Raw genomic sequence first — 14,880 nt, 5'->3', positions numbered from 1 at the left:
TTTTATAAAAACAAATTTTTTCAAAATAAATGAATAAAATATCTACAAATTAATTAGTTCCATTTTTATTTCTTGTCTCTGTTTTAACACGATAGCATTAAAAATCAAAAAGTAGATTCTGTTTTCTTGTGTTCAGAAAAATTACTACAAGTAGATTAAATAAAACAGAAATGAAAACCCTAAACCTTCTGTACATTCACTTGAAAACAATTGTTGAGAACCTGGGTTAATATATTAAAAAAACAAAAAAAAAAAGCTCATATCAGCTTTATGAATATAGCAGCCCAAACAAGTACACACTGACACAGCTGAATTCCTCTGCGACTGGAGAAGGGATGCAGAAAGTCGCGATTCAGCCTAAGGAACATTTCCCTTTTTCCAGTTACTCTTCAAGATTGATTCATTTCTTGAACTGATAATGACTTTCCCATTCCAAACCACTCATTTTCAGCTTGTTGGCACCGCAGTAACAGTTCAGTATTCAGTTCGGGATTATAGAACTTGGCCTTTGACCTCAGCCACCTTGCTGTCCAGCCGCTCCCCTGCCGCCTGCAGCTCCCCCCTCTGCGTCTGGAGCTGACCCTGAGCATGTTTCAGGCTCTCATTGAGCTTCAGATACTGCCGGCACTGCTGGAACCTGAACTCCACCTCGCTGTCTGCAGGCAGGGTCGGATCTAGAGGCCGAAAAGCACACAACAAACATTCACTCAAACATTAAAATCAAAGTCCCATCATTCGCAGGCAAAATAAAGTGGTCAACTTTATTTTGGGGGACAAAGACTCGCCTTCTCCAGTTTTCTCCAAGATGCTGAAGACTGGGTCATTTGGAGCTGCTCTGCTGATGTCCTCCAGGATCTGATCCACACTGGGGGGTTCGGGGCGGGTGGGCAGCACCACCCGTTTTTTGCCTTTCGATCCGAGGTTCATTACAACAAAACTGACTCCAACTTCTGAAATACAAACCAAGATGTTCTGCAAGAAATACCCTCAAAATGTACATTTATACAGAACCTCTGCATTAATCAGAAATTTCTTTTATGATCTGCTTAGTATCAATAAGTCTGTAGATAATTAATTTAAACATGTAGCATTTCTTTATTTGTGCTTATTCTTCTTAAAGAGCTGCAGAGGTACTGGAACTGAGTTTCCCATTGTTGGGATTAATAAAGTTCGTCCATTCATTTATTCATCAGTGTGGAGCCACCAGATAGGTTTTTAGTGATGTGATGAGGCTAAATAGCAGCCAGAAATCGTTCACAGCCGAAACAGTGTTTAAAATTGCAGAAAGAACTGAGAAAGTTCTGCAAGTTTTTGCATATTAAAACTTCGAAAATATTTTTAAGGATTTAATTTCAGATACAGGGAAACCAGCATTAGGCTAATCTGCTGACAAATATAAACAGCGACGAGTAATTAATCTGAAAGACACGTTTAAGAACCACAACGATGAAAAAGTTTCTCAGTCGATATTTTCAAAACATTTACATTTTTAATAAGAAAAGAATGGCGTAAAGTTATACGTTATGCATTTTGTAAGAGGTTTTAGTTGTATCAGAAAAATGGTCTAAAACAAACTCGGGATTAGTTTCAAAAGTAAAGATTTTAAAGCCTTACCGAGACGGATGCAACTGTTGTCAATTTCGGTCCCTCAACTGCATCTTGGGTCTCAAAACTGGCGTGATATGTGCACAAATATCAACAAGAGCCGAACATGAACGCGTCACGTCAACAGTGAGCACCCCCAGCGCATGCGCAGGCTCTCGCAAACTGACATCCGGTGCCAACCATCCTTGAGGTGCATTGTCTCCCCCTTCAGGTTTGGAGTGGCACCTGCACCAAGAACTGAGCTTTTTTGTTATATAAATAAATAAATAAATAAATAAATAAATAAATAAATAAATAAATAAATAAATAAATAAATAAATAAATAAATAAATAAATAAATAAATAAATAATATGATTCATGTTGGTAAATTTAATTGAAATAATAAACAGAAAGATGAAGTCAGTAAGGAAAAGTATTAATGTCACAATAAAGTTCACATAGTTTGTAGTTTATATTTAGTATATTTAGTATATTTCATAAATAATTTGAAATGTAGTTTTAGATTGAAACCTTTTTGCGAAACTTCAAATTTAGCAAGCTAATGTAGCAAACTGGCAAACTACAAAACGATCTGCGGGTGGTGCTAAAGATTACCCCCATAAAAGAAAAAGTCCTGAGGCCAAATAAAAAACAGCAGATAAAGCAATTCTAAGGGTCATTTAATTTTTTATTCATTTAATTCCTCTTTATTATTCATTTAATTCCTCTTCATTTCAAAAAAAGTGAGCAAGTACAAAGACTTTTTTTTAAGTTGCACTTGCGTGAAAATATTGGTGAATAAAAAGTAAACATTTATTTGCTCTGAATCCTGGATTTGAAAAGAAATTAAATAGGCCAGATAAGGTAGACAAATGAAATATTCATCTATCTCCTTGTCCAGCTTTATCCTGTGGTGAGTCATTGAGGGGGCTGGAGCCTATCCCAGCTTCCTTTGGTTTGGGAGGGGGGCAAATAACCTGGAAATGTTGAGGGGTTCATTTAGGCTGCCACACTCAATCCTATGCTCAGAAAAATGCTGCAACTCCACAACAAAAGAAGAAAGCTGGGATTTGAACCAGACACTTTTTGCAGCACAAATAACTACATGCAGAATTTGAATTTCTTCTCAAATCACGTAAGCAAGACAAAAACATCTAGAGATCACACCCACCTTAAAAGTGTGTCGTACTCTGCAATATCTAAAGAAACAAAACATTTCTGAAAAATGTTCGATTTTGACAACATTCTGCAACAAAAACCTGTAAGCAGCAACAAAAACAACACTTCAAAAGGACAGAGTTCACATAGTTTTGTTTTAATCAGAACGTTTTGAATTCTAAGATTGTTTTCATCAAGATGGAACAAGTAAAAATGTAACAACAGAGATTCTCTACATCCTTAAGGTAGATGGTGATCTTTAACAAGTTTCAGGAGCTTCAAATACCAATAATCCTAATAAATAAATATATTAAAAATGAAAAAGACAGAAACAGGAGATCTGACATGCAATTTCTGTATAATACTTGATAGACAATCAACCAGTCTTTGACACTAACGGATTTTCATTTGGGATCCGTCAGAATGAAGAAGAAAATCTTCACTTTTTCATCTCTTGAGCTCCTCATCTTCGGCTACTACTTTCTGATGGACTGGAAAACTGGGGAAAAAAACAAGGACATGGTCTTTTTCTAAACTGGACAGACACGGAAAGCAGAATGAACGGTGGGATTTCTGAACATGTTCAAGGAGACTAAAAAAATAATACCCTAACACAGAAAAGACAGCCTCAGAAGATAGATTTAGTTGGAAACAGACAATGATAAACTGCTTGCTGCTGCAGGGCATTTCAGTACACAATTAATGCACTGAGGAGGTTCTTACCTGGTAATGATTGTGATTTGTATTTTAAATGTACATAATTTATTACGTTTTTTAAAGCTAAACAACTCCAGAATGGTACAGTATACCCTTCTCGGGGGGTTCAGAGCCCAGGCTGTGCTTGGAGGTGAGCCCAACTATATCTAGTCCGTACCTCTCGACCTCCTGCACAAGCTCAGGCTCATTCCCTTCCAAAGAAGTGAGGTTCAAGTCCCAAAAGCTAAGTTCCATTTGGGTTTGGGCTGCCGAGGAACCCACCTTCAACTATCACCCAAACTACATCAGCCCCTTTAGAACTCTCTTACAGGTGGAGGGCCCACGGGAGAGCGATCCAACAATGTTTCTTCAGGTTGGACCCGACCGGGGTTGGAGGGAGGAGTCCAGACCCCAGGCTAGGCTCTAGAGTTTGTCCCCAGTGATGTCCCAATCTGTGTGACACATTTCTCATAAAGGGGGTTCTTTTACTCTTCACATCGAGAGGAGCCAGCTGAGGTGGCTCAGCCATCTGGTCCGGATGCCTCCTGGTTACTTAAGGAAGGAGTCCCTTAAGGCTCTCTGCTGGTTTCCATGTTTTGATTTTGACAGTGGGAGGAGATGAAATGGGGAAAAAGCACCTGAAAGTTGGACTACTTGGAAGAATCCATCACCTGAAAGTCACCTGGCAGTAAAAATACAGGACAGGGAGGGCTGTGGAGGCTTGGCAGGTCAGTTCATGTCACACATCTATGAGGGTGTGGGATTCATGCTAACTCTGCTCACAACAGTTAAAAAAAACTCTACTCTTCCACACAAAACTGGAAGACTTACCACACTTTTTAGCCAAGGAAAGGCTGCAGCAGGTGGCAGTAAAGTTAGTAGATTGTCCTTTTTTCCAAAAACACATCCTGGAAACTGTTTTACAGACCTCATACAGTCTTTAACTTGGCCACAGTTTAAACAGCCCATAATAAAATTGATATACATCAGTTTTAGGTAACATGCTAAACAACATACTGTATATAAAACGTACTGCATGTATAAAAAATAACAGAGAACATCTTCAGAAGCTGGAAATCCCTTTGATTTGTTGATTTGTTTGTGTTTTATGAAGCTCAGTAGGGTTAACTTAGGTTAATTACTTTAAAAGTCTTGTAAATTGTAATCATTAACTGTATATGAGAACTGGACTGAGTGACTCCTCCTCCCTGGTGTTCCAAACAGGAAGTTCCCACTGGATCCAAGAAGTCAAAATCTCATAGACTTCTATAGAGAAATAAACAGCTGTTTATTACTCAATCACTATAATGGTCGGAATAGCTATTCTTGCTCTGCTACCTTTGGAAATCACAAAAGTAGGTAGTGCCAGCTGGTCCCCATGTCCAACGTTAAAATATTTGATTGACAGATTCTGGCAAGTCCACTTTCATGTGGTAGGGGTGTGGACTTCCAATAAGTCCATTCCTGACTGGTGAGATTTGTTGTCATAGAAATTTGGACTCAGACCAATTACTGCTTACTGACATCATCTGGTTCCAACATGGTGGCGTCTGTATTGTAAGAAAATGGCGACTGAATTGACTTAATTTGGTTGGACCTAGAATTAAACTGTTGTTTATGGATGACGTCACACCCACCGGTCCAGTTCTCTTACACAATCTATGGCTGTTCTAGTAAAACCTGTATATGGTCCATTAGCAGACAATTAAGATAATCTGATTTTGATGCAAACATCTGTACGTAATTGGATTATTACTGTCATGATTACTATATTGATCAGTATTTTTTATCTTTTTATTTTTTTGTGTTGCTTTGAGACAACTTTTAAGTTAGATTCAAATGAAAGAAATATACTTATTTTGGCTTTTTGATGTTGTCTTGCATTCTTTTCGTAGCTCTTTAAAGGGATTTTAGTTATGTAGTGACACTTACAATTAAAATAATGAACGCAGCTGGTTTTAGGAGGTCAGGGTGGAAAGGGAGGAGTCGAGGACGAATACTCACTCTTTGTTCCTCCTCCCTCTGTTGCAATGGCACCACTTTAGCCCCTGATGTTTGTGCAGAGGAACTTGGTAAACTTCTGGTGTCTGACTGAGCTACTGTGGCCATCGGCGTCACTAAGGTTTTGTTTTTCACCAAAGTGGACAAAACTGAAGAGGGAAGCGGGAAAAGACATATTATTGAGCAGAAAGGTAATTTGTCTTGAGCTTTTAGGCCTCTGGCGGGTCGTACCTTCCCTGGTGAGGTTTTCAGCGGCACTCATGGCCTTCCCACTGAGATCACTGACCATGTTGTCCACCGTTGCTTCATGGCGGAGGAAGATGGGACGAACTACCTTGTTGTAAATTATCTGCGATCCATTCCATGACATAGGAGCCATACACCACAACAGGAAGAGACACTGTTGAGTAAAGGAGTAACTCAAAATTTGATGTACTCCATTGCACGGCTATAATTCCTTCTTTAGAAGAAGGGCTGTGGTGTAATGCCTTAGTTACATGCACCTGTGAAGGGGTTGACTAGTACGGGGGCTGTGGGGTTTTGGGTTGTTCGAGCCCACAGGGGGTCATGGACAGGGGCAGTTTTAAAGGGACACCAGGCGTGTCTTACACTTTCCTTTTTGGCTCCTGCAGCCATCTTAAGGGAAAATAAAAAAATTGAATTTTCCATCTGGTAAGTCTATCGTCAAGTGTTTGCAAGAATTACGTAAGTTATCCATGAATCAATGGTGTACGGGTGATGCTGTCATGCGGTGCCCTAACAAAGCACTCTAGTCATTAGTGAGGTATTGGCCCCTTACTCACACTAGACGTACAGCGTTTTTTGATTTATAAGTATCTATACAAACGTGGATCAAATATCACGAGCCCTCCTCTGCACGAAAGTGCCTGTAGGGCACCCACACAAACTACACTCTGATTGCCTAATTTCACTGAAAGCACGGGGCGCAGAAAAAACGCGCACTGTGTGCTCAAGGAATGTGTACTGTATGAGTAATATACAGTATCGAATACTAATCATAAATGGGCCCTTAGTGCAGTGCACAGATTTCAGGAGGGGCTTAAAATAGGAAAAATCTGTTCAACGTTCCTGCATCTCACCTATTTCTCCCGCACTCACCCTTATGTGTTGTTTTAGTGTTTGCTACAACCTGTTGCCCGCAGCCTGCCCATAGGGAAAAGCAACATGAACATTTTCTCTCTATAGGCTCATTAAACGGACTGCAATCTTAATTTTTCCTGCGGGACCCCTGTGTGCCCGTGCAAATTTCCCCACTTTTCGCCCACATCCACCCTAAAGGGTAGTTGTGACTAAGGCATTACTGTTCTTTGAGGAAGACTGCAGGTCAGAAGCAGAAACACACATTACTTAATTTTCCATTTGTCTTAAAAAAGTAAACATGTTGTTTTATTGTTTAAAAACCCAGTTTACAAATCGATTCAAATCAAACTTTATTAATAAAATACTTTTTGCACACATGTACCGCAAAGTGTTTTGTATTTGTATAATAAAAAGCTCTGTGAACTACTTAAAAATTAAAGACAGGAACTTTCTGTTATAAAGAAATATATTTTCCTAGAAATTCAGAGAAGGTCCAAATACGTGGCACAAGATTGTAAAACATCCAAGGTTGACGATTGCTGTCTAACAGGGGTCTGCAACACTTAAAGAGCCTTTTGAGTTGATTTTCTACTGACTTAACCCCAGTAGGAGCCACAGTCTTATTTTACCCTCTGGGAAACTAAAACTGAAAGAGAAAACTTTTTTTGTTTTCAAAATATGAAATTGTTTATAACTTTTGACAGAGGTTCACATGACTTCCTTTCAAAATAAATGACACCCTGTAACACACTGGATCATCTCAATGCAACAGCAGATACTGTGATATCAGCAGTGACAAAAAATATGCACACTTTGTTTTACTGTCGTTGGTGCATCTCAGCCAGAAATTTGTAAATCATTTCCAAATAAGCGACTCTTACCTTTTTTTTGGACCAAAAGGCGCACTTAAAATCCTGCAATTTTTTACTGACTGATTTGTAATTGATTAATTTTTGTAAACGTACAATACATGATGGATTGTCAGGGCATTGTGGGTAATGTAATACATACTGTCCTTCAACTGTTTGCGAATGAATGAAATAAAGGTTTACCTATCTGACTGGTTCGTTTTGCTTCATTTACCTTGTAGTCCAAAAAACCTTAAACCTTACTTTTAAAAATCAAAAATATTTTTATTTTTCTTCAGTCAAACAGCTACAGGCGTTGGCAGACCCCTGCTTTAGAACTGCAGAACGTTTGAAACTTGTGAACTGTCATCTGAGTCTTTTCTGAAGATTGTTTTGAACACAAGTTTGTAGAAGACTTCTTACCTTAAAAGCATAGTAAAACGGGAACCAGTACAGAAAAATATCAGAGAAGAACTCGCCCAGGCTGAACACTCCGTACACCACCCAGTATGTCAGCCATTTTGTGTCGTCGTCTTTGCACGGACTTTCAATGGCTTTGATTCTGCAGACAATCAAAAGTGTTGACTTGTGGTTGCCAGAAAATACCTTATATTACTACTCTATGAGTTACAAATAAATAAAATACCAGCCATTTTAGACCCTGTGAGTTTGGTTCTTCAGGGTTAGAAATAAAATGTAACTATTCTCTATAGTATTGTCAAGTAAGCATACTTAATAGTAAGTGGTAAATGGCATATACTTATATAGCGCTTTTTACCTTCTTACGAAGGCCCAAAGCGCTTTACAGTCACAGTCCCATTCACACACACATTGATGGCGGCTCCAATGCTGAACACTGGCAACAACCTCCCACCAGAGGCAAGGTGGGGTTCAGTGTCTTGCCCAAGGACACTTCCACACATGGGCGTGCAAGGCGGGAATCGAACCTGCAATCTTACGATCATTGATCGACCGCCCTTCCACTGCACCATGGCCGCCCCTTAGAGTACTGAGCAATCATTAGTTTGAGAACCCCAAGCTTAGGAGATAATAAATGATGTGTGTTAGAGGGGGAGCTCTGCCTCCCACTCTGATCACCAGCGGGAGCCATTTCTAGAGTTCTATCCACACAACATCTCCCAGCAACCCCAGCACTCACTTCCTGGAGACCACACACCTGACTCTCATTCACTCAATCTGTCTTAACATACTTAAGCACTGTACTCAGCCTCACTCAGTGTGAAGTACTGCTTGTGCCACTCTGCCTGTGTTACTGAGTGTTATAGCTGGAAATGATCTTCTGATTTCCTGGCCCTGTTTGTTCTTTGACTTTGTCTGCCTCCTGCCCAAATTCTCGCCTGGATCCTGGCTACTCCTGTTTCTCCTCATATTCCCCAATGGCAGTTATCAAACTCTGCCTGCCAGACCCTGATTTAGCTGTGTGGACTTTTAGCAGAGCTTATTCACCTGCTGCAATTGGAACCAGCCGTCTGCCTGTTTTGTGACAGAATGGAAGTAGCAGCATAAAAGGGCAAAATAACTAAACAATTAAATGACCTATTGAGCAAAGATGACATTTTACCTGCAGAATTAGTTAGGAAGTTGAATTGCAAAAATAAATAAAGTAAACAACTCACGAATAATAGGCAGGATATGCAAAGCCGATCAGATTGCAAAGAAGTGAGGCCCCATAACCATACACAAGATATAGTCCGGTCAGTGAGACAGCACCTGAGTGGGAAAAACAAAAAATAGGTGTCACATGTCTGATACTTCATTAGCCTCCAATCAGTTTCATTGCTTTTTTTTACATTCAGTTGCTCCAAAATTAGGTCACAACGTACAGTCTAGGTTTGAATAATTTTAGACAAATGTGCGATCAATATTTTGGTTAGTAAACTGGGCTCAGGCTTGAACGTGTGGCAATATATAGAATTTGAACCATGACTCTCTTATGTAGCACCTAAACAGTTCAGATGCTTCACTATTGCAGGGAGAGATGTTTATACGTAAGCACTCTCCGGTTTCTTGAAAACATTAAAGGGACAAACCCAGCCATTATAAAAAAAGACAAAAAACAAAATCGTTATTGATTAAACTTACTAAAAGCAATTCAAGCCCCTGAAAAGGTCAAAGCAATTACGGGAAAACACAAACTTGAAAACAAAATATAAAGATATAGGTAGAAATTTGAAGAGAACTTTGAAGAAAGCATCAAACACACATTCTTGAATATGCTTTTAGCCAATAGTGTTCACACTTGACTAGCAGGTAGGGGCTTTTTCTTCGTCTTTTTCTGCTGTTTACTAGCATATATCAACCACCTACAGTTGGGCAAGGCTTGGTGTTATAGAATTCCGTCCAGGCAGGAACAGCAATCATTAAGTCCTCCTCCAAGATACATTTTCAAACAGATGGCACTTCTGTGAGTTTAAGGGGACACCATCTATACATCACTATAAAATCCGAGTCCCCGATTGGTCAAAGTTCAACCCTGGTTTAACTTTCAACGTTTTTCAATGGCCGTACGTTTTTTACATAGAGCCTGAAAACGGTTGTAAAAACTTGCGTAGCAAAAATAAAAAAATAAAAAATTTCAAAATGCACATTTACTTGTGTTTACATAGACTTTTTATTGGAAATGGTCACTTGAACATGCTTTGCAGAGGGCGATGTGAACATAGCTTTGGAGAGCGCAGAGTAGAAGATGTTGCTTCATCTTTACAGGAAATTTCAGTAAAGATGAACATATTGAGGAGGATGAAGGGTCCAAAGGCTGTTGGCCCTGAAAACTTTCATTCTACTTCCCTCTTATGTTCCCTTTCATGTAAAGTGGTCAGTGGGACCTGCTGCCAGCAGAATGCCTGTAGAAAAAAGATGTGCATGAACATTTCCCCTCCATGGGGTCATCGAGCAGCCTACAACGTTGCTGTTCTGTGTGGGCAATCACCGTGCCCTGGACAGGTTTGTCCATTTTTCACCCGGAGACAGACAGAATCCACTCATAAGGGCAATTTTGACAAAGACATTATGCTGAGCTGCAAAGTACTTTTTAAAAAGTGAAGTTTTTATCCTTTTAACCAACACATTCCTTTAATTTAAAACATCTTTGTAAAGTGGAAAATTGCAAGTTTTGACTTCTAGAGAGCTGAAAGACACTTTAGTGTTCAGAAAAAAAAGCAATTATACTACAAGAACCTTTTTCTTCACTGAACTTTCAGTCTGACAGCAATCTTGAAAATAAGAAAAGACAAGATAATGTTTTCCAAACGGAAACACGGGTAGCTGGTTAGGCAACCTACCTACCTCTGATCAGCTTACACTGCTGCTCAGTCATGGAGGCCGCCCCGCCGTGTTGCCTGTCCCTGTGGATTATCTGATTTAACACCACTGCTTAGAGAGGGAGACGGTGAGCGCCAGGCACCACACTGACATCATGTCCTGCTCACTGTGTCACTGACCCACTGCACCCTCAATACACTGCTGTTACTCGCTCACGAGATGTGTTGAGATCTGACTCAGTGGAATCTTAGGACACAACTTATGTTTAATTAAAGTCTATTTCTTTTGTTGATAAAATATCAAGAAATAACAAAGGCAAGAACTTAAAACCAAGCTTCCAATCCTTAAAAAGGGGTTTAGAAAATTGATGGATGATTGGTTGAAGATAATTGAATCGGTTAGTTCGAAAGGGACCCAAGTCCACAATTTTTCAAAATACAGATATTACATGTTCTATAGACTTCAAAGGAAAAGCTATCTGATTATGTGCAAAAAAGTTCCAAGTCCGTTGTAATGTATTGACAATGCTTTGACATTTAAAATGCGTTTAGTGCAAAATTCCTTGACTTGGGCCTCTCTTGCATGGGTTTTGCTTCATCCCATAGATGGCAGCACTAGTTATCCAATATGGCAGAGCCCCTGTTTAATTCAAGAAGGGCCCAAGTCCAGAGACTTTAGTCTTAATTTCCTCTGAAGTTATAAAAGTGAGGTGCTTCATATTATAGCATTTGTAAGCTATGAACTGGTGCCAAATCTGGGTAAAGTATTAATCATTTGGTGTAGCCTCCCTTTAAGCTATGCGATTAAAATCATTTCCTGGAAAAACAAACCTCTTGGACTTGGGCCCCTTTTGAATGTTATCCTGATCACAGGAAAGATGGAGCCTACCCAGCCAATGAAAGGTGAAGCCTTTTGACCTCCTCTGCATTACCCAGACTTCTGATTGGCACATGGAAACACTGGAGAGTGCCCCCGTCCCATGTGGTTCCCCAAGTTTTAGAACCAGGGAGTCCAACGCAGTCTCCCATTCAAGGACTGGGAACCCTTCCAAATGTTCAAGATCAGTCAAGATTGGTTGCGTCCATCTATGCTTTTTGTTAAAGAAAAAATATGCACATCTTCAAATTGGGATGAAAGGAAATTTATTCTGCCTGCAACAAACCTTATAGCTACAACTGCAATAATGACATAAAGAATTGTGGGTAAGAAAGAGAGCAGACAGAGAAAACCCTGTACCCACGCATACAGGGGGTTGAACCGTAAAGGTGATGGAGGTTTTTAGGTTGTCCGGGCCCGTGGAGAGTTGCAGATAGGAGCAGGGGAGTGCAGATTTTTCACCTCCTCTGAGGGTTGTATGGCCACTTCAAGGGACAGTGTGAAAATGGAACGTACCATTTTTGTGCATGTGGTAAGTGTATCACATCTGAGTTACAGTATACACACTTATGACGAACAGGTAATGCTGGCGTTCAGTGCCCTAGTCATCGGTAAGGTGCACATACTAACTCCATACTGAACCATTTGTGTGCCCAGTTTTCACCTGCCCACCTTTGAGGGCAGTTGTGATCAATACCTAATGAAGGTGAACAAAAAATTACCATTGCATTTGGAACAGTCTCCTGCATGGCAGCATACCTCAATACATGGATCAGGGTCACCCATGTCATCGACAACCCTTCTGGAATAGTACTGGAGATGCTCTGTCTCACATGTTTAAAAATGTATGTGCTCAAAACTTTATTAATAAAGCTGCCATTGGTTACTTACATATTGTTTACAAGAGGCGGAAAAAACATTCAGTGGGATTTTTATCAAAATAGTACATGCCCGAGGGGACAAAGCGCATTGTGATACTGTTGTATCCTAGTCAACTAAATCTATTAGCAGTTTGCTGTCTATTTATGTTTTTTGCTTACCTAAGCCCATAGGATCAAACCAAAACAAAAACATTAAAGAGGCCTAGCATATTTTGCCAATGGAATGTTGCGTTAACTGTTGGGACAACAGTGTCATGATTTGAGTTTGTTGTCTTGTTTTTCGTCCTTGTTCTTGTTCTGTCTGGTTTGTTTCTGTTTCCTGTTTTATTTTGAAAGTTCTCCTGTCTTGTCTGTTTTCTTGAGTTTTACTTCCTTTGGTCCCCATCTGCCCTGATCGTGTTCACCTGTGTCTTGTCTGCCCTGTCTGTACTTAAGTCATGTCTTTGCCTTCCTCCTGTACTGGTTCATTAGTCTTGTCATGGTGTTTCATGTCATGCTGTCTCTTGCCACATTCCACGTTTCATGTTCCTCGCCACGTCAAGTAAGCTTTGTTTGTTCAGAAATCCTGCTCTGCAGCGCTTTGTGTTTGGTTTTTGTTTATTAAATCCATTAGACTCTGATCCTCGTGCCTCCGCCTCTGCTACTGGGTCCTACCGGCTCTCGAGCCACCCCGCACCATGACAAACAGTCCAAAAACACAATTTGAAACCATTTGTCAATGGAATACAGATGCAACTTAGGAGGTCCTGATCAATATGAACAGTTGGTTTTGCATCCTGGTAGCTTTTTTTCACATGAGGATTAACTGAATCCCCATCCGTTTTCCATCAGCTTGCAGCTAGCCAATGCAAGTCTTCTAAATTCAAGAAGAATCAACGTAGAAATATCTGTTGGGGAGTTCGTTTTGAACTGAACAGAGTAAAAACAAGGGGTCACGTTACGTACCCGCGGCAATGAACTTCTTCTTGATCCCCGTCTTTTCCTCTACCTTTCCCAGAAAATCGGTCACCATGTTCTTCTCATTGAGAAACTTTTCGGCCCGTTCTTTGATGGAAGAAAAAATGTCCAGCAAGCCCATGGTGCTCGAAGAGCTGCTAAAGCGCAAAATGGGTCAGGGAAAGGCAGCCTGCAGGGAAGAGGAAGTTATAACCGCCGTTAATCCCCTGACAGCAGCAATCTGCTTTGATGAGGAGGAGGAGGGGGAGGAGCACAGGAGCAGGTGGATAATGATATGGCTGTGACCGTCATGAAACCCAAAAGTCATTTCCAACATATATATGTATATCGGTTTATCTTAACAAAGAGTCATGATCCGCACAACGGTTGTGAATTGGAAGCAGGTCACTGGGGTGTTTAAGAATTTCTTTGAGTTAAGGCCGTGTCACACAGCCATTACGTACATTTTGCGCACATTGTACAGATGAAAATTGGTCATACGTGAATACACGTGGAAAGAGTGAGAATCAGAATTGAACCACTTTGAAACCACAAAAGTACAAATAAATCATGCAAAGAACATGTAAATCAACGAAAAAGGCAAATATGGCCCAAAATCCATGCATTAATTTACTTAATTTGAACGTCATATGTGTGCTCTATACGCAATATAAAAGTTATACTTCAGTGGTACGTACGTAAAAAGTCCATAGACAAAAACTATGCACAATTGCGTAAGATTTACGCTTGAATTGTGTACAAGCCTCGTAAAATACACAAAACCTGCTTAATTTTCATCTAACCAAAAATTCTGATCAGCATAAAACCAAATTCAGGTAAAGGCCAATCGCCCAACATCCTCGACGAACATCTGCGCACAGCGACACATGACAGGAAACACTAGCGAATTACGTATTTCGCGCATTCATCACGAAAGACAGAAATTGAATACATGGAAAATGTGTAAAATGTACATAGTAGCTGTGTGACACGGCCCTTAGGCCCACAACACAGAGAAAGTTCAACAGTGTGTTCCAGTTCCAAGGAACACGCACCTCTTGGTCTGCACCCATATACCCCTCTTCTACTGCAAAAAGCACTCATCTCTGATTACTTACAAGACTCACAATAAGTTAGGAATATTTTTATTTGCATGAGTATTTTTCCTATTTGGCCTGATTTTATTGAAAAGTTCACTTTGATATCACCAATAATAAATGATAAGAAACACTGGCTATGTCTCAATTCCCTCTCTAATACCTAACTACTAAAAACTATATAGTGCGGGACTATGTAGTGCCCTGGATTTTAAGAGTAATTCGTACACCATGCTCACTGCTTTTTTTTGTTTTACAGCAAATATAACATCATGGATTTCACAAAGTAAAAATCTCATCAATATGAGCATTTTGCGACGACCATTCATGAATTCCCTGTGTTCTAAAGATGATAACGTTGATATTTTATTTTAAAAAATACATTTAAATAAATTTTCTTTGTAAAAGTTGTTCAAACG

At 39.9% G+C, this 14,880-nt stretch overlaps 2 protein-coding genes across 4 annotated transcripts; both read right to left on the bottom strand.

Moving 5' to 3' along the window:
- Window positions 1-49: 49 nt before the first annotated feature.
- On the bottom strand, window positions 50-1,773 carry c4h19orf25 (chromosome 4 C19orf25 homolog). The gene is made up of 3 exons (XM_004068136.4): window positions 1,615-1,773; window positions 786-950; window positions 50-674 (listed from the first exon to the last, which is right to left on the bottom strand). The coding sequence occupies exons 2-3, from the start codon at window positions 925-927 to the stop codon at window positions 493-495; spliced, it is 324 nt and encodes a 107-aa protein (XP_004068184.1). The 5' UTR covers window positions 928-950; window positions 1,615-1,773; the 3' UTR covers window positions 50-492.
- A 1,106-nt stretch (window positions 1,774-2,879) lies between these two features.
- Window positions 2,880-13,590, bottom strand: LOC101164298 (receptor expression-enhancing protein 6). Of its 3 annotated transcripts, XM_011474278.3 has the most exons (7): window positions 13,374-13,590; window positions 9,027-9,120; window positions 7,813-7,951; window positions 5,672-5,840; window positions 5,444-5,589; window positions 4,271-4,293; window positions 2,880-3,242 (listed from the first exon to the last, which is right to left on the bottom strand). In XM_011474278.3, the coding sequence occupies exons 1-6, from the start codon at window positions 13,504-13,506 to the stop codon at window positions 4,279-4,281; spliced, it is 696 nt and encodes a 231-aa protein (XP_011472580.1). In that variant the 5' UTR covers window positions 13,507-13,590; the 3' UTR covers window positions 2,880-3,242; window positions 4,271-4,278. The 3 variants fall into 3 exon arrangements, with proteins under 3 accessions (XP_011472580.1, XP_004068183.1, XP_020558218.1); XM_004068135.4 differs by lacking the exon at window positions 4,271-4,293; XM_020702559.1 differs by lacking the exons at window positions 4,271-4,293; window positions 13,374-13,590 and adding an exon at window positions 10,696-10,814.
- Window positions 13,591-14,880: the final 1,290 nt, after the last annotated feature.

This window comes from Oryzias latipes, chromosome 4, assembly GCF_002234675.1.
Source record: "Oryzias latipes chromosome 4, ASM223467v1".
Taxonomy (NCBI): domain Eukaryota; kingdom Metazoa; phylum Chordata; class Actinopteri; order Beloniformes; family Adrianichthyidae; genus Oryzias; species Oryzias latipes.
This window is presented reverse-complemented; position numbering and strand designations above follow the sequence as displayed.

Coding starts and splice junctions, on each gene's coding strand:
- LOC101164298 (XM_004068135.4), bottom strand. CDS start 13,506: ATGGGCTTGCTGGACATTTTTTCTTCCATCAAAGAACGGGCCGAAAAG. Junction 7,952..9,026: donor GCATATCCTGCCTATTATTC/GTGAGTTGTTTA, acceptor GATTGTCTGCAG/AATCAAAGCCATTGAAAGTC. Junction 3,243..5,443: donor AGAGGGAGGAGGAACAAAGA/GTGAGTATTCGT, acceptor TTTTTTCCCCAG/TTTTCCAGTCCATCAGAAAG.
- c4h19orf25 (XM_004068136.4), bottom strand. CDS start 927: ATGAACCTCGGATCGAAAGGCAAAAAACGGGTGGTGCTGCCCACCCGC. Junction 675..785: donor CTTGGAGAAAACTGGAGAAG/GCGAGTCTTTGT, acceptor TTCGGCCTCTAG/ATCCGACCCTGCCTGCAGAC.